Source organism: Mus pahari, chromosome 11 (genome assembly GCF_900095145.1).
Source record: "Mus pahari chromosome 11, PAHARI_EIJ_v1.1, whole genome shotgun sequence".
Lineage (NCBI taxonomy): Eukaryota > Metazoa > Chordata > Mammalia > Rodentia > Muridae > Mus > Mus pahari.
This window is the reverse complement of record NC_034600.1, coordinates 56,259,839-56,282,377: the sequence shown is the minus strand read 5'-3', so window position 1 is coordinate 56,282,377 and position 22,539 is coordinate 56,259,839. Positions and strand designations below refer to the sequence as shown.

The window sequence follows — 22,539 nt, the reverse complement described above, 5'->3', positions numbered from 1 at the left end:
AGAGAGGAGAGAAGAGGAGAGAGGAGAGAGAAGAGAGGAGAGAGGAGAGAGGGGAGAGAGGGGAGAGGAGAGAGGAGAGAGAGGGAGAGAGGAGAGAGGGAGTTATTAAGAGATTAGGAGACTGGCCTACACTTATACTAAGTTCACTAGTTCCTAGACTGACATTGTACCGCTAAGTGTCAGGAAGTGGAGAACAGTGGGCTTCCACTATGTGGTTAGAGACTACAGATGGACCCTGGCAGTGGACTAGACAGGTGCTGGATCCCCACAGGGTTAAAGGTAGAAGAGGACGCATTGCTTGGTCTCCAGGCTCACAGTATGAAGCTGCTTGAATGACTTCAAGGAACCATATGCAAATAGCCAGGTGGATCAACTTAGCCCTCAGACAGAGTCCACCAACCGGAAACGCATCTTAACTGTGCTGGGGTCAGGAGGGTCGCTCAAAGTGCCTTCAATTGATCACATTTTCGTTCTTTAACATCCACAATTGCAATTTATTTGATTATTTCATAATTATTTCATAAAGATATAGTACTACAGGCTGGGGGTGGGAGAAGACTATTATGTGACTTGAAGAACCCCTATGTGGTTCACCTCTTTTGTTTTCTAATGACAGTAGTAGAAACCATACATATAGATCAGTTTTCTCAAGGCCAGAAGGCTTGTAGAAGCCCACTTCCCTTTCTCCTACCTCACATCATCTCTGTAATTGAATCAATTAACAGAGGGTTTACTCTAAATGATTTCCATTCACAGGAAAAATACTAGTAAATCACAAGTTACGGAAATTTGTTTCATAATGTGGTTCTTTCTTCTTTCACATCATGGCAAGCTTTCATTTTGATCAAGAGAGTAATTCATAATGCACATTTTCCTCTTATTTACCTGTGGACATGACTGACAGCTTTAGAACTATTCTTTTAAGATATTTTCTATAAACTGCACATTTCCCTTGTTTTTTTTTTTTAATTTCCAAAATAGAAAGTTCTATACTTTACATACCTTGAAAGCTGTTTGAAAGATTATACCACAAGTAACTGTGTGTCTCTATAAATTCCACACTCACAAAATTGTACTTGCTTCTGGAAATCATTAAAGATAGAAATTTCAACCCAGTTTAATATTGTTAATGTAGATAAAGTAGCTTGCTCATAAACACTAAGTTGTGGAAATGTAATGGAAAAATGATAATATTAAACCCATTTGTTTGTTTGTCTGTTTTACCATAGGATAAAAATATGTTAGCAGTTAGTCCAGTTCCAGGGGACACAACATCCCAAAAAGAAGGTAAAAGTATATAGCCAGTAAGTAATGTGTCAAAACGAGTCACCCATCATTTATACCACAACATGGTTACAATACAGAAACAAAAAGAGTGCATACGTGTTCATCAAACATAATTTCAGGGGAAGCAATGGCAACATTGGAGATTCCAATACTTATCTGTGTGGTGATTGACATAGTGCAAGGTAGTCATTGCTGACACTTGAGACTTCAGTGAAATTACAGTGAGTATTTTCACCCTCTTCCTTGAAGTAATTGTTTAAAGTTAACCTTTATGAAAGTAAGCAGGACATGGCGTATTCACTCGTGGCTTTCTTGTTTTTGTTTCATTTGTGTTGGTTGGTTTGTTTGGGGTATTTTGCTTTTCCCTTTCCCTTCATACGTGTGTGTGTGTGTTTGAGAGAGTAGCATCAGAGGTCTGCACATAGAGAGAAGCATCCGGGTCTGCTCTCCTCCACTCAGGAGGACAGTGGTTCCCTAGTCATTAAATTGTTCCGACTCTTAGTTATTGGCAAGAGCAGCAGAGCTGAGCTTCCTAACGTCCACTGTAAGGTCTCTGCTTGGAATCCTGGCTAGTTCCTTCTGATTGATTATGTGTAGAATCACTGAAGAGAAACATTTTTACTATTAAATGGCATTTTTATGTGTGTGAATGAAGCTTTTGCATATTTCAATTTGTTCACATTCTGCTCTAAAGCTCAGTCTTCTGTCTGGTCACTGCTATCCTCTGTCACCATAGAATCATTCACAGATTTGCAATAACTGTAGAACCTTCCATGGTGGCTTCTCTCGCTCTTTTGAAAGTCATGCTTTGCTTATTTTTCCAGTTATTTTGTATCTTAATACATGATTTGAGTCATTTAATTATTGCTATCTTTTTTTTTTCTTTTTTTCTTTTTTTTGGTTTATTCGAGACAGAGTTTCTCTGTATAGCCTTGGCTGTCCTGGAACTCACTCTGTAGACCAGGCTGGCCTCGAACTCAGAAATCTGCCTGCCTCTGCCTCCCTAGTGTTGGGATCAAAGGTGTGCGCCACCACGCCCAGCTTGCTATCTTTTCTTTATAAATATAGTCTGAAAGCATTTTTCCATAGAATTTAACTAAGAGCCCATTCTGATTTCTAAATATTTCCAAAATGTTTATCATATATTAACTTCACAAATCCAGGAACAATATAAATGTAGTGAATTAACATTTTGATGTTTTTTTGAGAAAGTTGGATATGTTACCAAAGAGGGAACTGGAATACCATGGACTGGAAGTAGAAGTAATGCTGCAATATTTGCTTTATATTCTTGCTAAGTGTATCAGACACGGCTGAGTGTCACACCCTTATTCCCCAGCTAGAGAGGGCTGCGCACGGGCATGCAGCACAAGCAAGTCACATGTAGATGTGAATGCTGGGACTCTGACCTTACTACTTTCCTGTTACCAGGTGTCAAGATTAATGAATTGGATCAGTTCAGATCAAGTGATAGCTTTTTATCAGTGAGTATTATAATCTAATTTTGTCTACTCATATATTAAAATGTGTCCTAATTTGTATTTTTTCAATATGTATTCAGATGTTACAAACTAAACAATGACCTTCTATTTGATTTTCAGTTATGCTTGATAAAGGAGTGATTACTATCGTTTCCATCATATTGTTTATGTTCTTAGTATTTTTCCATCTAAAAGAGTAGAAATCACTATGCCATTTTAATAGTTTAGAAAGGTATACATATGATATTTTAATTCACTTGATATATTATTTCTAAAGCAAATGAATACTTTCACAAACAGTATTGCTTAAATGTAGAGGGCAGCAATGACAGAATTAATCATGTGTGCTTCATTTACATTTTTATTAGAATTGATTTATTTTACAATGAATATCAACATCCCAAACAAGTTCATCATTCAGCTTTTAGAACTGATTAAATGTAAAGACATGTTGGACTTGCAGCCAACAATGTGCTTGATGGATGAGTTATTTAGAGAGAAGTGAGTTGAGAAAAGCAATGCATAGAGGGTTAGAACTTTTACTCTATTCATTTGAAATATGGATTAGCAGAAAGGTTAGCTTTGTTTATGCTATTACATTTGCGGTTTGCTGAAAGCCCCTCATGCATACTGGGATCAGTTCAGCAGGACACGCTTTTCCCTACACATCGTTTTATGTAGACATGTCAACAGCCCAACTGGTGGACTTCTCTGCCCTTGTGAAGTCCACATTCTTATAAACATGGGCAGGTAATTGGCCATAAACACTAACAGATAAATTGAAAAGCATGGAAAAAGATAATCAGATTCGGGAAAATTGAAAAGTAGAGTAAAAGCAGTATTTTCGGTAGAGAAAGGAATATTCTGATATTAAATTAAGGTAGCCCTTCTGGAGAAAACAGGACTTAAGCAAACTGAGAAGTAAGAGAATTCACTAACAGGATTTAAGAAGCCTCTCTAGAAACATGAACAGGGTGGGACTATATAAACCCACAGTGTTTAACAAAGGCTGAGATAGAGATATGATGAAAGAAAGAAGTCTGTCCTGTCAGAGCCTAAGAAGAAATTACAACATTTGTAATAAAAGTATGCTACAGTTCTCCGCTTGGGTTGAATAGTTTTGAGTAGTGATAGAATCTCATTTGATATAAAGTACTCCAGTGACTGAGTGAAGATCAGGCTCTGGGGAAGCCCATATTCAGTGACATCACACTACTTGTGCAGAATTAACCCCACCTAGAAGTCACAATTATTAATTCTGGACAAAACAATAAAGCTAATCACTAGAGTGAACTTGTAATAGAGAAAGAAAGGCTAAGAACCAAGGAAGAAGAATAGAGCTGGAAGTTTGGAGTTGGATCACTAAATGATGTTCAAGAGCTATATGAGTATGTGAGTTGGCAGAAGTCAATCTCTCATAGATATGAGTGATCAGAACTGAATCATTCACATTGCAAGTGTTAGAATATGAAATTTGGGGAATTTGGGGTGTCAGAGCTGCTGAAAATTGATACAGATCCTCCTTGAATGTGTCAGTGACTCCAGAAGTGGGGTAAGTCCTCAGTATTTTTATTAGCTAGCATGACCACTCATTGTTTTAACTCTCAGCACCCTGAATGGAATATTTCTTTCAAGCAGCTCCCTCCTAACATTCTTCATTTCTTTTCACAGCTAAGCATGCGAGCTCAACTTGGTGCAAAATCAGAACTGATGCTTAGAAGAGGAAAGAGCATTCCAGACGTACTTCTTGTTGGCATCCTGGTAAATGCTATAAAGTATGTATTGCAGTTTCTTTTCTCATACCTAATTAACATATTCTCTTTTTTTCTGCATGGATAGGTGTATGACTGCATGTTTGTGAGAGTGTGCACGTAATTGTGAGTGTGGCTACAGAGGCCTAAGTTTGGCATCTGGAATTGTCTCATCGTTTGAGTCCATTTTCCTAGTCGTTTGAGTCAGAGTCTCTCAGGAAAACCCTGATGAACAGACAAGCTAGTCTTCCAGCCAACTCACTTGGGGCATCTCATCTCCAACTTCTAAGGATAGAATTACAGTTGGGTCCCACACCCAGCCAGCATTTACATGAGTTCTGGAAACCAGAACTTCATTTTACATGCTTGCACAGCAAGTACTTTAATTACTGAGCCATCTCCCTATCTCATTTCATGTATTATTTACAAAAAGATATGTGAAGAATAACATAGAAATGAAATATCCAAATGTATCTACCAACTTCTAATAAGTAAATAGAGGGAGAATACATAGATTTGCGGGACTATAGTTCACTTCTCTCTGATTAGTCTTGACTTCCACCTGATGGAAATGAAGGTCAGCCTCTACTACTTTTGGAGTATCGGACAATTACCCAATATCAAGGATACATGGTATAAGAAAGGAGATCCTAACTGACTGCACACAGGCTTCTGCACTTGCTTGTGTTGTGATTCACAAAGAGGGCAGGAATGGAGTCCGGGAATCCTAGGACAACAGGCAGTGGTACACTGCACAGACAAAGCACATATGGGTAGCACAGGGAAGGTATGTGACAGGAGACAAAGAGGAAAAGTTCAAAGAACCTGTCATTTTATACTTTCCCTGTCCTCCATTTAGTGAGAGAGGATTACCCTCAACCTTGCTTTGTTATACATGTCTATTACAAGAGGCCAGTTGTTCTGTATAATAAAGGAAATAATCTATAGGACGGGGGCAAAACAGAGTAAAGGGCTCTGATGAAAGAATTGGAGAGGAAATGGAATTGCTTAACTGTGGTATGTGGAGAACATTAAGAGGCAAGAGGAGGGAGAGTTTATAGAAATTTTTTACTATTCATCTGGGATAAGCTCCTCCTTAATGTTGTCTTAAAGGCTGCTTTAAAAATTAAAACTGCTTCTCACTTACGTATCTAGTAATTGGAACTCGAGACTGCTACCATCAATGGAAGGGTTTTAGCCTCACATTTCTCAGAAATGACATAAAGTACACTTTACCACAGTGCTCTTTGTTCATCAAGCAAATGGATATGCAAAAGCATCAAGGAGCCCTTCGCTTCGGTTTTAGTAGATCTGGAGGGTCCACACAACCACCCTCCTCACACCAAACACCATTTCCATTTCCTCTAAGACACCTCCTGAGGACTGTCACTGGTTTACAATCTTTCGGTCTAGTCTACTAAGAAAAGGAACATTAGTTGTTGTAGTTACATAGCTGTGTCTGGGTAGTGATGTAACAACAACCTGAGTCCAGGCTCCTCTGCTCCCTGCTGTCCGCTGTCTCACTCTAGCATTGAAGGAGTGCAGTTCTAACCTCTGCCTCTGGCTCTGTCTGCTGTGGCTTCTGAGGCAGCAGGTCCCAGAAGAGGTCAAACAAGCACTTATGGTAATTCTCTCCTATGACTTGGGCAAATGAATCAGTAAGCCCAATCTATGAAGAAGGTTGATCTCTCTTTGGAGAAGTCGGGAAAGTGAAATGCAGTCTCTTCCTGTTCTTGATAACCTAGTGGGAGAGATAAAGGCAGATGCCAGACGGAAGCTGGGAGCCATGGTGAGAATCAGTAGACAGGAAGCCATTTGAAATTCTATGCTTTTGATCAAGAATTGAAATCTTTCTGAAATTTGTTCCCCTCCCCCAGCCCCTTGTCCGTGCCCCATCCTTCCTGCCACATGATCTGAAAGATTTCAGGCAGTCACCAAAAGACTTAAAAACTTCTGGAACGGCAAATCTATTCTTTAATATGAGAGGCAGTAAGTAAATTAATACCTTTAAAATATAAGGAAGACTTTTTAGTTTGGCATCATTTGAAGGTAGAACGTTAAGCCCTTTTTGTGGTGGCCCATGCCTTTGATCCCAATACTCAGGAGGTAGAGGCAGATGAATGTCTGTGATTTTGAGATCAGCCTGGTCTACAGAGTGAGTTCCAGGACAGCCAGGCCTGTTACACAGAGAAACACTGTCTCGAAAAACAACAAAACAAACAAACAAACAAACAAAAAAGAAAAGAAAACCAAAAAGGAAAGTTTTAATTCAAGACTATGTTATTGATATGGTGAAATTAGTAAAAGCATAAGAGTGGGTGGGTTGGGGGTCCCCTCCAAATTGGTGACGGGAGAGTTCAGTATGGACTAAGATCTGTGTGACATCTACTAAATGTGTCATCTCTATTCCTCTTCACAAACCTCAGTGAAGTATTTTACAGTACTCCATTGTATAGATGAGGACTTTTGAGGAAGTGCAGCCTGAGCATAGGGTAGACAGAGCTACACATATTCACACCGTGGTGAGGATATCTGCCTGTAAGTGAGTGTTCCCACCCGCGGAAACATTCCGGTCTGGGTTCTTCTTGAAGGGTGGGAATATCCTAAAAGGGAATAGGCTGCGAAAGGAAATTGAAGCCCTGGCAATTTCACACTGGTCAAGGCTCCAAGTTTAATAACTAGACTCTGCTTAAGTAACATGAAAAATTCCCAGCCCACCCTTGAGTCTTTTGAAGTTGGTGGCGGTCCAATCGTAGGCGGGTCCAAGGAATCATAGGCGGGTCCGAGGATTGAGGCAGGGATGAGTGCCTGGTAGGCGGTCCAAGGATGCTGCATTCTGGGAGATCTGGGGAGGTCCTTTCGGTAGCAAATCTCTGGTGGGCCTATGTGCCTGTGAGGGGCTGGTGTTTTGAGGGAGAGTGATTAGTGGAGGTGGGAGACCCCAACATGTAAGCATTTAAAATTGTGAAAGGTAGTTATAAGTTAAGAGCACAGATCTGCATGACAGCAGGAACCTACAGGAGGATTTTAGGCAAGGAAGCAATCAGAACACATAAGGAAACCTCTTACTCTAGCTATTAAATAGCGACATCTATGCAATAGGATGAATTTACAATAAAGAAAAGGCACTCATCGTATCACTGACTTTTGAAGGGCCATAGTGTCTCTCAGCATGCTAATGAATTGTGCCGTTTGAATTTAGGGAGATACCTGTGGACCAAAGCTGGGTTCTTGATGGATTTCCAATGACATTAAATCAAGCCAAACTCCTGGAGGAAGCACTCACAGGGTACAAAAGAAAATTCCTACAGTTAAAGAGGAAGAAAGAACAAATGCCCACATTGGCCCTAGACCCCTCAGCTTCCAAAGAGGTCTTTCTTCTCCCATCTGCACTTGATTTTGTCATATTGCTAGATATTTCCGATAACTCATCGCTGGCTCGCACTAATGATTTCATAGGTAAGAGGAATACATTGATTTTTTTTTTTAAACATTACACTCTTCTCCATAATCAAATGTGCTTTTAAAACCTGTGGGTTTTCTTTTTAACTCCATGGTTTCATTTTTGTTTTTTGTTTTGTTTTGTTTTGTTTTTGCTTTTGTTTTCTGTTTTTGTTTTTTGAAGAGCAAGAGATCATGAAGCTGGCTGTGTAGGGAGTTAGAAAGAATCTGGGAGGAGGGAAAAGCATGGTCAAATATATTATATTGAAAATGGTTTTTGACTAAATTAATAGATTCATTTAATCTATATTTTTTCAAAGTGTTATCTAGCTGAGTTCACTGTCTCTTATTTTTACTGACAGTATTTAGTGTTAGCCAAACCTGGAACTAAGGGAGAATTCTGGGCCAACTGTAAGCACGTCACTGGCCTTTTCCAGTAAATTGACAGCTCTCCATGTCAGAGCTTCCTCTGAGACGTGTACACACAAAGATGCAATTTATAGCTATCTGGTACTTTAATGATGCTGATAAAACTATATCTACTATATTGTATGTAAGGATCTGGCAACATTCTTTCTTGGATTATGTATTGACTCTAAGGAGGCCAGAAACAGTGGCTGTAACTGCTCATATGGCAAAGTTGAGTACTATTGCCAAAACTCTTGATGGATTTGACTTTTCTTATCATTAAAACGGAAATATTTTATCCTACAAATTAAACATTTACCAAGATGAAAGTATATATTCTTAAGCCTTAATTTCCCCTTATAAGGTACTTGAGAAACTTGATTCATTGGGTTTTTTTGTTGTTGCACTTTAAATTTTATTTTATTATCTATATTTTTTTCTTTTATGAGGTAAGGTCTCATTTTATTGCTGGCTTTAAATTCATAGACTCAATAATATTCTCACCTTAGCCTTCCAGAAATCAGAGACCCCATGACAAATATATTTCATTTCTTACAGTTCAGTTTTCTACCCGATGGAATAAAAAAGGACTATGGTATTGTCATGAATATTCAAAGACATTGGGATTTAATGCAAAGGATTGGTGTGATATGTAATAAATGTCAGGGAAGTTTGTGGACGGCTTTGAAATGAATGAAAGATTCCTGGGTATTTTCTCAGTAGAGACCTGGATATTTTCTACTAGATGTTTTAAGATAACTGGTTCTGTCAGGAGCTGTAACTTCGACTTGACTATTCAGTAAATCTATAAGTTAGAGGAAATTGCTAGCAATTCAAATTTTATCCATTTGCAGTCAGCCTGGTGAATTTTCTTCAACTGAGATACAATTTCTGTCAAAAGTATCACAGCAAATATATTTCCCTATAGGTAGTAGCCAGTTTCTTTTTTTCAATCTATTAATATCTATTCCTCCATTGCCAGTTGCTTATAATGGTGTGCACTTCCTGTTTTGAATTGCTTGTCACTCTTTACCAACTCTCTTATGAACTGACAAGAGTGAATGATTTCTAAAGCACAGTTCATTTCATGAGTTCTTTGTTACAGATTTACTCTTAAAATACATGTTTTACCAAATGATAGCATTAATTATTCTTTCGTTAACTCTCTCAGGGCTAACACAGCATTTGGAGTGAGATCTACCTGGGATAGTGGTGAGGAAGTCACCAAACACTTAATCTGTGGTGTGCCTTTGTATCCTGTGTTTCATAAGCAAAGGGCAGATATTTAGGAGTAAAGTGCAGTGCACTATCCCTCCAAGAACAGTCGAAGTCTAACCAGCGTGTTTGAGCACAGTCACTAGGAACAGGTTCCACATACTGCCTTATGATGACTGCAATCCATAGAGAAGTCTGATGAACCACATCTCAGGTCGGCATACCACATTCAAAGGCAGGGAGGCAGCAAAGGCTGAACATCAATCCAGACAGTGCTCAAAGATTATAGGGAGGAGATCAAGGAGGCTTGCGGAGAAGGAATAATCACTGCAGGAGACCAGCATCATTGTGGAAGGGTCAGTGCCTGTCTTAGCCACTCAGAGAGAGCATGGCTTAGCTTGTGAGAGAATGGTGACTTGGATAAAGGTAAGAGGAAGCACCACAGGGTTTCCAGCTCAGGCTATGAGTGATCACCCTCTGAGGTTAATAGTAACTGCAATGGGACATTAGAGACTTCTAAGGCTGGATTTTGTTGATCTGTATCCTGAATATTTTCAGTTTATTAATTCATTAGGTTATATACTCGTGTATAATTTTCCCTTTGGAGATCTAATTAAAATGAACAGTATAACATTTAAAAGAACTCAAAGTCTAGAGTAACAATGGTGAGACTGAACCCCCAATCTCAGTCATTGATACACTGTGTAATCTGGTTGCTTCTAGAATTTTCATCTGACTTCATTTGATATATTGTGAATATGAAAACAACCTGATAACTAATGGAAGCCCTGTAAGCTGAGTTCTTCCTATACATGTTATAGAAAAATACATTGAGATAAGGATGGAAACATAACCATTAGCTTTGACATTTTTGGTGACAGGGGAGGGGGGGAGATGGATTGCTGAGAATGGAAGCCTGAAAGAGAGGCACAGAGACAGGGAGCAGGAATGAAGGTAACTTTCTAGAAGAATTTTTGTGAAAGGGGGAGAGCATAGGTTCAGAATACTACAAATTTCCTTTTAGGACCTGTTCTCTTTTTTCCTTTCTTCTTCTGTCTTATAGAGAAGGGCCTGGGGGTAGTATGATTTATTTTCCTGGTAATTAGTTTTGAAGACAAGTTTGTATTTTTGTTGTGGTGATGTTTGTTTGTTTGTTCGTTTTTAAAATTTAAAGATAACTGCTTTAGTTTAACTATGATAAAAGAAATGATAAGATGATTGCATTTTGAACTTGCCACAATATAAGCTCACCTGGGAAGAGCATCTCAATGAGGGACTGCCTACTTAAGATTGGCCTTTGGATATGTCTGTGGGATATTTTCTTAATTCCATTAAATGATGCCGAAAACAAAAACCAGCCCATTGTGAGAAACGCATTTCCCTAAGTTTAATCCTTGGGCTGTTTAAGAACAGAAAAGAACAGTCTAAACATTACATATGTGTGCATTCATTTGTCTGGGTTCTCAACTACAGCATGACTAGCTGTATTGGGTTTCTGTCCTGACCCACCCCACAGTAATGGACTACAACCTGGACTTGTGAATGAAGCCCTTTCTCCTCTAAGTTGCTTTTGGTCAAAGTGTTTGGTCAAACCTCAGAAGTGAAATCAGGACAGATGAAGAAAAACCTTGGCGGATACAGAAAGGCAAAGTTGAGAGGCAGAAAAACAAGTTGAAGTGTCTACATTTCTTTTTCAGTCATCTATCTGTTGAAGGGGTGATTACCGCACCCTGTGAACATTCCAGACCCTTTTCCGACTCACATGCTATTAATGTACTCCTCAGTGTGTCTTTCTCTGCGCAACTCTCATTCCTTTCAATCTAGTCCAAGGCATTCTTTCCTAGCTTTGGATATCATAAATTTTATAACCAAGAAAAACCCAAAACAAAGCAAATAAACAAAAGCCACCATGATTTTCTATTCCAAATCCATTCCCTCTTGTTTTATCATTAATGTAGATAGACACTGATGACTACACTTCCGAGGCCCTTCATTTTCTTGAGCGCTGTGAATTCGCACCCAGTGCTGTTTTGCTTTAATTCCTTTTAGTCTAGCTCAAGGCTTGCTTTTTTCTTCATCATTTTCTGTTTATTCCCCGTTTAGGAGTACTTTGTGTTTTGGATGAACCTCAGTGAGAGCTGGTGAACATTTTTTTTCCTATTAATTATTTTTCACTCCTCACGGTCAATTTCTTTGTGTTTATTCTAGAGCGAGTTCATAGTGCCAAAAAGAGGCATGACTCTTTCACAATATTATAGTGTGGTATTAGTAAGTAGTCTCATGCATATTTGACTTTATGGTCCCCTTATTTTACTCCTACTTCTTCCCAGTGCTGATTTTCTGTTTCCAAGTCTGTTATCCACGACAACATATTCTTTATAGTCAGTATCTTTCCATCAAACTTTAGACAGAGAGGTCTCTGAAACAAAGGGTTTACTGGCTGTGTATACGTTGTCCAGTCTTAAATGATAAACTGGGTCAATCCTGAGACAAATTATCTAAAGTATCGGTGTCATGGGCTGATAACAGCTGGAAAAATATTCCACTGGCTCTAGGGAGACAAGATATTCTATAATGAAGCACAAAAAGAAGAAATCATACTCTGTTGACACTGAACTTTAGTGACAGCTAAGAGGGACAACACAGTACAATACAGAGTCCTGAGATACAAGGGAATGTTTCTGATTCTTGGTTGTTTGATTCAAGAATCAGAATATGGTGTGATCTTGGTGGCCAGACTTCAATAGAGAAAGAAGGGAATATGGCATGCTTTGTCTTTTTTTTTTTTTCCTTTGTTAACTTTACTTATGTGTTTTTTCTTAATTCATTTATTATTCAGTCTCTCTCCCTATCCCCCACCCCCGTGTGCTTTTGTGTGGTTATAGGCACCACATATGTGCACATGCTCACAGTGATCAGACAAAAGCATTGGGGCGTCTAGAAACGGAGCTACAAGCCCTTGAAAGCTACCATGTGACTGCTGGGAACTAGACTCAGGTTGTTTTTTTAAGAACAGGAAGTACTCTCCCACCCAGGAAGTACTTTCCTTCATGGGAAGTGCTCTCCTGTCCAGCCCAGCATTAGTTAAAAGAAACTCTTGGTATCTTCCCTTCCCTGAACCTAACTTACTGCATCTCAGAATTGTCTCACCAACCATCTGTCCTGAGGTATTTCATATTGACAATCAAGCTTCTCTTCAGTGTGATTTTACCTCATTTCTTGCCCATTCCAAGAGAAATATGAATTCTTATTCTAAAACCACTTAAATTTTTGTGGTTGTTTGGGTTTCTCTTTAATAATGGTAAGTTTTTTTTTAATTTATCTGAGAATTTGAATATATTTGTACACAGTATTTCTATCATTTCTATGCATGCTTATGCAATTCCATCTCCAATGCCATTCTCTTCTCTTAAATCCACAAACTGCTATAATTAATGTTTTATTTATTTTAAAATTTATTTCAAAAATTTTATCCTTTGAGAATTCCATGTGTGTATATACATGTACATGTACATATGCATATGCATATACATATACATATACATATACATATACATATACATATACATATACATATACATATACATATACATATACATATACAATCTCCACCCAACTCTCTCCAGGTCCCACCCAAACACATTCCCTTCCTAACTTCTTATGTTTCTTTTGTTTTATTAAATCATAATCTACTTAGTGCTGGTCACATATGCATGACAATGGGACTATCCAGCGGTGCATGGACCACCAAGCAGTGGCTACATCCCCAGTGAAGAGTGATTCTCATTCCCCCAGAAGCTATCAGCTTCTAATGCCCAGGGGTAGGGCCCAGCAAGCTTCTTCTCCTTCCACACTAGGATTTTGATTGGCATGATCTTGGGAAGCTTTTGTTTTGGTAGTTTTTGTCTTATTACATGTTTGTTTTGACTGATGTTTTTATTTATTTTGTTTTTGAGAAAGAACAAGAAATTGGGTAGGTAAAAAGGTGGTAGAGAATCTGTGAAGAGGTGGAGAATGAAAAGAACATAATCAAAATATATTCTATGTAAATATATTTGTATATATTATATATGTTAATATAAACACTGAAGCAATTGTAGACCAAAATATGGCTATTTCTACCTGGAATCTTGCACAAGTATGTTTTGTCAGTAAGTAGCAACTTTGATTGGTATGGTTAATTGTCTAACTAGGTAGTTTTTGTACCATAGCTAAAGAAATCTCAAATGAAATTTCTCATGAAAATGTTCGCCGTCCTGGAACTGGTACAAGCGAAGATAAGAGTGAGGACCGGAACTTAAGAGACCACATACAGCACAGGTACGTTTTCAACTTTGTGCCCTTCCTATTTGTTGCCCTTCAAAGAGGTGACAATTGGTGACTTTGGAAGGATAAAAAAAACTCTGAGGTCAGTAGAATGTGTTCACCAAGGAAGTTCTTTATAGTCAGAAATGGGAGATCATTCATGATAAAGATAAAAGAATTAAGTTCTATGCAATATGGACATGGTCCTAGGTTTTGGAACACTGCATAGACAAGGAAAAATGTAATTTTTCAAAGATAAAAATGAGTGAGCTTCAATATTGTCATGTTATGTTTGTGATCCTACCTTTGTCATATATTTGTACCTGGAGCTGTATAATTTCATAAAGCGAGTTCTACAGTTTGCCTTCCCATGACAATGACAAGAAGAGTCAGCTGATTTCTAGGAAGGTGGGTGTTCCAAGTCTAGTGGGACCCTCCTAATGATTCCTGGAGGCATATGAAGAGAAGCTCTCTCTCATGGGATATCTACATGTATTTCAACTACATGTTCAAGTCATTGCTAAGGACCTGTGAACTGTTTCTGAAGTGCTGGAATTATAAATATAGGACTGTTACAAATAATTACACTACATGCAAACTTCTAGACGATAAGGTATCTGCTAGGCTTTTAGTATTCTTTCACCAGTATCTACCCAGAATACCTGTTAAGAATGAGTAAATAAACAACATATGAATAAAAAAAAAATCTATAAAAAGGGAAAGAGACTCATCCCTGCCACAGAATCTTTTACAGGTAAATCAAAACTATGTTTCTGCATTGAGTGAAATATTATGTGGAAAACATTTGTATTTGGAGCCACAGTTGTCAGAGTCTGGGGAAACAAGCCAATCAGAAAATGCTTTTAAGCAAAAAATATCTTTAAAAAAATTTTAGCACAAAATGAAATAATTTTAAAAATCAGATGCCTTTACACTCCTGCTAATGTACCTGTCAAACCCCAGTTCATCAACAGCTTGCTTTCAGGACAATGAATCTTGTTTACGCTACTCTCTTTTCTTACCCAACTAGATGGGACATACAATGTATCGAAATACATTGTAACAATGTATTTCCTGCCAGTCTAAAAGAAAAAAAAAAAATCCCAGAATGAACAGTATATAAATGCATTAATGTATGTGAAACAGTTTCAGGTTTGATGGCTAAGATTTTAGGCATGATTAACTTGGGCCTAGGGACAGTCACTTTATCTGTCATTCCTTCAAGCAACGTTAGCATTAACATGATTAATAAAATTACCTGACAAAAAAGGTGAAGAAAGTAAAAGAATAATAAAAAAAAAAAACGTGAAAAAGAAAATGCTTTTAAGTTTTATCTGGAGAATTCAGCAAGCACTTAGAAAGTACCAGTGAAGATCACAGAATTTCAAAGAACTGGAAGTCAAAACTGAAAAAATTCATAGTAGTTCTTCAAGTTGACCAAAATGAAGTTACTTGACTTTCTCTGAATTGTGCATAACTTTGCTTTGGAAAAGAAAATTTAGACAAAATTAGGCAATTTCATGAAAGCTTGAGATATCTAAGAATAAATGAGCAGAAAGTGTAATTTGAGCTATAGGAAGCTGTCTATGCTCTCAGAGGGGGGAAAATCCCAATGATTCAAGAATAATTTTGAATAAAGCTAACTAGCCTATGCCCTCTCTCCTTACCCAAAGACCTCTTCACTTTGTATCTATAAGGGAAAAGGAAAGTATGACCTGAGTGTTGGGTCTATGGCATCACTGGAAGAGCCATTAAACAAAGTCAGACACATTACTGTGAATGACATTTTCTTTCATCTTCAGAAATTTGAGCATAAGCCTGAAGTTTGCCAAATGCTTAGCGTTTTCAAACCTTTTCATCCATACTTCTAAAATTCTAAAGCTTAAACCTTGATGCCATCAGACAAGTTCTTTAAATATAGTATTTTTCCATCACATATAAATTCACAAAAAGTTAATTTTGGGGGCTGAATTCCATTGCCAGGCTACTTCTTCATTATGAATTGTCAAATAAATCTACTAAATATCTTGTTTAATGTCTCTTTACTCAAACACTTAAATGAGTATCACATATTCATATAATGTCTTTATTTCACAGAATTGTTGGCTTCTTGGACAACTGGCCATTGTTGGAAGAGTGGTTTACAGAGCCAAAAAACATTCTGACAAAAATCAATGCTGAAATAGATGAAGGGCTCTTATGCCAGAAAGTAAAAGAAATTTTTGCTACTGAAGCAGTAAACAAAAAGATCAAAGGTAATCATATGTACATATGTTTTTACAAACATATTAAATCATTAAGAGTAACCATTGTATCTTGATAATATTCTTCCTTTCTCAACTTCTCACAGATCCACCCCCCCATTTCATACTAACCCAACTTTTTGTCATGTATTTTTCTTTTCTTTTTTTCTTTTCTTTCTTTCTTCTCTCTCTTTCTCCCCTTTCTTCTTTCTTTCTTCCTTCTTTCTTTCTTTTCTTTCTTCCTTCTTTCTTTCTCCCTTCCTTCCTTCCTTCCTTCCTTCCTTCCTTCCTTCCTTCCTTCTTTCCTTCCTTCCTTCTGTCCTTCCTTTTTTTCTTCCTTTTTTTTTTCTCTTTTTCTATTTCCTTTTTTTTTAATGTTTGGAGGCAAGGTTTCTCTCTGTAGGCTTGGCTGTTTTGGAACTCACTCTGTAGATCAGGCTGTCTATGAACTCAGAGATCTGCCTGCCTTTGCCTTCCACATGTTGAGATTAAAGGCATGAGCCACCACCATCTGGCACATTGTTATTTTAACTCAAAAAATCCACTTAATTGCTCTCTATATATTCTTAGGCATGTGATCATCCATTTCTGTGTGGTAGACTAACAGTCGTTTTGCCATTTACACCTGGCATCCTATATCTCATATCACACTGCTTGAGTCTTTATTTATTTATTTATTTATTTATTTATTTATTTATTTATTATTTTCATTTCATGAGATACTAGGATGATGTGAAAGGCACTGTGTAGGACAGAGTGGTTTTCAACTTCTGTGGTTCTCCTAACTCAGCCTCTTAAGAACTGAGATTATAGGCATTCACTGCCACATGTGACTGCTCTCCTTTCTTTATGTACTTCTAACTTTGATGTTCTAGATCATTTTAATTAATATTTTGTTTTTCAACTTTTATATTTTCTTTGACATTTGAACCTATCCTTTTTTATTATCTAATTATACATATACACATATATACGCACACATGTATATATACCTACATACACATACACACATACATACAGATACACACACATCATCAACATCATCATTATCACCCTCATCTCATACCATTATCATAACCATAACGATGAGGCAAATGAAAAAAGAAGAACCCAAAACATGAAGGAATGTTAGGAATAACAAATTTTGCTGCGAATAGAGTATGTAGAAGTAATTTTACTAATAAGTATAATTTCATAATTATTTTGATATTTGTTAGTTGAAATGAAATAGTAGGCACCCAGAGTCCCTAATGAAGGTTTGTTTTTATCATCCTTTCTGAAGTTGAAAAGACACTGGAAGAAAAGGAAACTGAGAAAAAGGCGGGGGCTCCCCAGGCTGAGCCTCCCACTATGAGCCCTCCCCCTTCATCTGAAGCAGAAAAAGACAAGGAGCTTCATCAGGCAAAGACTCCTGGGAAAGGAAAGACACAATCAGGTGACTGACAGAGTGATCTGTATCCTATTAGTCAGTTTCTTGTTTTCACATAGGAAAGAATGATAAATTAGAATGACAGGCTTCTTGTCTAGATTTAGACTGTGGAGACTTCAATCATGTGAAACAAATATTTCCAGAAGTGGAAATACTCTTTCTACTTTTTTTTTATGGCATTGCAGATTCTATCAGGATCTCTCACAGGCAGAGAATATGCTCTACCACTGAGCTACATTCGTTTTGATTTCAAGGAAAAGCCCTCCAGCTCAGCAAAATGCTTGTTTAAAAAGCTCAACGTCTTCCCTGTTCCACAGGAGATGTAGAGTCACCCCGTCAGGCCAGGTGCTTAGAAGTTCAGATAGGCAGAGGAGAGATGTAGGTAACAAATGTTTTAGGGCATGTGGAGAAGACAACTGCTTAACAACATTAATTAGATACTTGAATTTGTGTATAGCCAGAAACATTCAGTTAGACAGTCATAGAATAGATACAGATGAGACCACTGATGTAGCTTAGTGGGTAAAGGTGCCTAGTCACAACCTAAGTTGTGTCCTCAAGACTCATGAAGTTAAAAAGAAGAACCACATCTCAAAAGTTACTCTCTAACTCCACATACTTAACATGGCATGTGTGTGCACAGCAATATACATACATACACACATGCATACCGTCACCTCAGTAAAATTAAATGACTTTTTATAAAAAACACAGTCTTGTAGAAAATATATTATAGATTCATTTGTTCTAGATGCTTAGCCACTGGAACCTGTAAATTTAACATCAAGTGACAGAAAATGTACATGATTAAGCATTTTGCTAGTGACATTTGTGAAACACCAATATCAATGTGACTTGTGGCATAGCTTCTTCACAGGTAGTTGGCTGTTTTGCTGTCTATTTCATTGCTTATCCTTGGTATATCATAACTGTCTCTAATAATAGTTTCACTGCATGAAGACTTGACATAAATCTGTTGTTCTTTACAAAACTAAATGTAATCATAGAAACTAAAATTTTAGAGACAAAGCAAAGAACTTTGTTTCACACAATTGAAGGAATTTTAAGTGACCTTCATAATAATACACTAAGGTCCATTGTGCTTAACAAAACTGGGTTTAACCAAATACAGGGTATATAAATATGAAATTTTCTTTTAGTATAAGACAGTAAAATACAAAATCATGTATAATATATAGTACATTTTCTTGTAACCTCACTAGGAATTAGAATATATAATATTTAATTAGAAAAAGTCAAATCTTTAAAATGTGATTTAGACTTGGAAGGCATTTTTCACATGCTAGAGAATTACCCACCATGGTCCTTTTGAGCTTGCTTATAATCAGAATATCAGTGTAACTGTGCCTTTCCCAATACTAACTTCTAGTCTTTCTTATTCTGACAGAATTTAAATATTTAAGTTCCTAGAGTATTTTTTTTTCTATTTTAAAGCTGTAACCTTGAATAGTGTACACTGGAGGAATAATAAATCTGCTTTGGCTTCACTGACTGACTGTACCTGTCTCTTTCTTTTCTAACAAGGGCAGAGTTAGTTCCTAATCTTATAAGCATATACTATGATTCATTTCTACTTGCTTAGTTACATCCAAGCACATAACAATACTGGTGGGAAATATTAGTGCTCATAGGCATCAAAAGGCAGGAGGGTAGAGAGAGCCACCCAGCAGCTCAGATAAAATGTTTGCCCAAGCAAGTTAGAGCTTTTGCTTTACTATTTCAAAGAGAAAGTTACTGTGAAAAAATACTCGTTCTTTTAAACAAGAATCAAAACTCTAGCTTGAAAAAATGGTTGGAGGAGGTACAGTGCACTTAATCTTAGCGGATTTGGTCCAAGTACAATTCTAGAATACAGGTCTCCATTTTATAAGTTTCAACCCTCTTTAGGATTCAACTAAAAACCTTCACATTTATCTTCCATTGAAAGGTCTATTTAATTTTGAACTAAAGTTCTCAGTATAAAATAATAATAATAATAATAATAATAATAATAATAATAATAATAATAATATCTTGCTACTATTTAAGTGGTTTTTGGTTTTTGTCTTTATTTGTTTGTTTCTTTGTAGGATAAGCACGGTACTGCAAACCTGAAACCCCAACATTTGCCAGAGATAAAAGGCAAATGAGGAGTTAAGACCACCTTGGGTTACAATTCACAGTTCTCTCTCCTCTTCTCTCTCTCTCTCTCTCTCTCTCTCTCTCTCTCTCTCTCTCTCTCTCTCTCATGCACACACACACACACACACACACACACACTCACTCACTGAAACACACTTAGATTTCAGAACATACTTTAGAGCTAATCTTTAAAATGGGTCAGAGTACATGTTACTTTCAATAGAAATAGTTTTCCACAAAACTTTATAAATCCAGTGTCTTATTTTGTTTCTGTATGACCATCTTGTTCTAATCAGCAAAACTCCTTACATATCTTGCTACCCAGAATATCTTTATCATAAGGTTTTCTAATTATTAAACTTTCTTTCTGTAAAAACAGTTAACTGATTCCAACATACAGAACTTTATAAAATTTGCTGTCAAATATATGTCTGTTTAAAAATCCTTTTAGGTAAAATTGTTGTGAGGATGATCCTCTGTGTCTTTTACTTGTTTATTTCTAAGGAATCTTAGCAGTCAGACAAGAAATAGTCAAAGGCAAGTACCAAGCATTAATGTAATTTTTGACTATCACTTCTAAGCACACACACACACACACACACACACACACACACACACACACACACACACACACTAGTGATTTATCTTTAAATGCCCTACCATCTCGTTAAATATTATGAACAAATTCATTACTAAATTTCACTACTAAAGTAATATTAGATTTCTTTGCATGAAGACATAGAATAGAACTGTAATTCTTGATGAACTATATCATTCATTAAGAGTAAATGTAGAGTCTGTCTTCAGATTGACTTCAGCTCACAGGAAAAAAATAGTGACTCATTTGATGCAGTTCAAAAACATATTTTATTGCTTAGAGCTCGTACAGTCTAGGCTATTGAAAGAAACCATCAGTGATATTTGTATGTTGAATTTTATTTAGAAATCCAGCATGGTAAGCAAGAATCTCAACCTGAAGGAAAAGGAAAGAAAGGTGAGACTGGAAAGGTACAACAGATAAAGTTAGCGATTGTTACATGTATTCCTGTGTTTTATAACCAGCTCAGTAAAAAACAGCCGTGGAAGATGGCAGGCAGTATACATTGTGACTACTTTTGGGGGGCATTTGCAAACCATTAGTTCATTCTAAGGAAAACAGCATCAGATTCCAAGGCAATGGAGGAAAAAAAAGTGATGCTTGCAAGGGTTAATGAAGCGATTGCTTAATAGGCAGAGTATCCACAGATCATGGATATTATAGGTGTTAAGCTTTGCTCCCATAAAGCCTCTGCTGTGCCATTTTTGGCCTCTCATTAAATTGTATTCACTAATAAGCACTTGGGCATAACATCTCCATCTTTCCTTACAACACAGAAGTAGAACTAAAACTTGGCATTGGACCGGTAATGACCCGCTATTGCAATTTCTGAAATGCAAGTATGTAATTGTCTCACTCAATAGCTCATATACGTAATCCTAAGTGAGAAATTTCACTTGCTATCAAGGGGTGTGAGAAGTTGCCACTACTGCATGAGTGGTTATATAATGAGTGTGTGTTCCCTTTCATTGTCTTATCTTGGGTGCGATTTCAGAGCCACAGTAGCACCTGACTCTCCATTTATGCAAAGGCTGGAACTACTATAACTGCCTTTTCATTCTTCAGGTTTTGACCTTGTGTTTTGAGTTGCATTATTATCTGACTTGAATTTTACTTATATTTGTCTATTTTATTTTATCCATTTATTTGAAGTAAGGTAAATATTATTTTTGAAGTGCGTAATGGAAAACATACAGGCTCTAAAACATATTAATTAGACTCATGTTGTTTCTATAACAAAAGAATTTAAAGATTTAAATGCAATGAATACGTGTACTTGACTTGTTTCCAGATAGGTTCCCAGAGTTACCATCTTGTGGTGTGTACTTTTACTTAAATATCCATCATAAACTTCCATAGTCTAAAAGTGGGTAGTGATAGTCACAAAATATTCTAAATGTTATGAATATCTTGATATATATCTCAATACTATACCTCAATACTATACACACACACACAGTTTATATATATATATATATATATATATATATATATATATATATATGCTAAGATGAACATCATATTCTAGAGCATTACTGTCAAAGGCAATCTTGCCATGTTTATGTGACACTGCAGACCTATGTTCGTAGATGTAGTTAGTAAATCAAGGCTGAGACGCCATGCTAATTGAAATTCGAACTGCTGTTATTTATACTCAGCTCCTGATTATTTACCACCAGAGAAATGTCCTATTTCATATTACTTATCTCTTGCATCTTAATTGTTCCCAAACTAAACTCAAATGAAAGATTATTGTATGAGCACCAGAAAGACATATTGAGCACACGTGGAGAGACTTGCTACCAAATCATAAATTAGATGTAATAGAATGGAGAGTCTGGGAGCACCTTAATTAGAAATATGGGCACTAAAAAAGCCAGGAACAACAATGCAAGATTAACAGTTAAAATATTTTCATTCACTAGCTCAGTTAAATTAACCTAAAGGATTTTCTTTCTTTCTTTCTTTCTTTCTTTCTTTCTTTCTTTCTTTCTTTCTTTCTTTCTTTCTTTCTTTCTTTCCTTCTTTCCTTCTTTCTCTCTTTCCTTCTCTCTCTTTCTTTCTCTTTCTTTTCTTTCTTTCTTGCTTTCTTTCTTTCTTTCTTTCTTTCTTTCTTTCTTTCTTTCCTTCCTTCCTTCCTTCCTTCCTTCCTTTCTTTCTTTCTCTTTCTTTTCTTTCTTTCTTTCTTTCTTTCTTTCTTTCTTTCTTTCTTTCTTTCTTTCTTTCTTTCTTTCCTTCC

At 36.8% G+C, this 22,539-nt stretch overlaps 1 protein-coding gene across 1 annotated transcript in view; it reads left to right on the top strand.

The window, feature by feature from the left end:
* Positions 1-22,539, top strand: part of Spef2 (sperm flagellar 2) — a 166,963-nt gene that overhangs the window by 73,903 nt on the left and 70,521 nt on the right. Inside the window, exons 13-20 of the mRNA XM_021208381.1 lie at positions 1,230-1,287; positions 2,719-2,771; positions 4,440-4,543; positions 7,722-7,978; positions 13,795-13,903; positions 15,986-16,143; positions 17,414-17,566; positions 20,646-20,696. Coding sequence (XP_021064040.1) covers positions 1,230-1,287; positions 2,719-2,771; positions 4,440-4,543; positions 7,722-7,978; positions 13,795-13,903; positions 15,986-16,143; positions 17,414-17,566; positions 20,646-20,696 — 943 coding nt within the window. The remainder of the gene's footprint in view (positions 1-1,229; positions 1,288-2,718; positions 2,772-4,439; positions 4,544-7,721; positions 7,979-13,794; positions 13,904-15,985; positions 16,144-17,413; positions 17,567-20,645; positions 20,697-22,539) is intronic.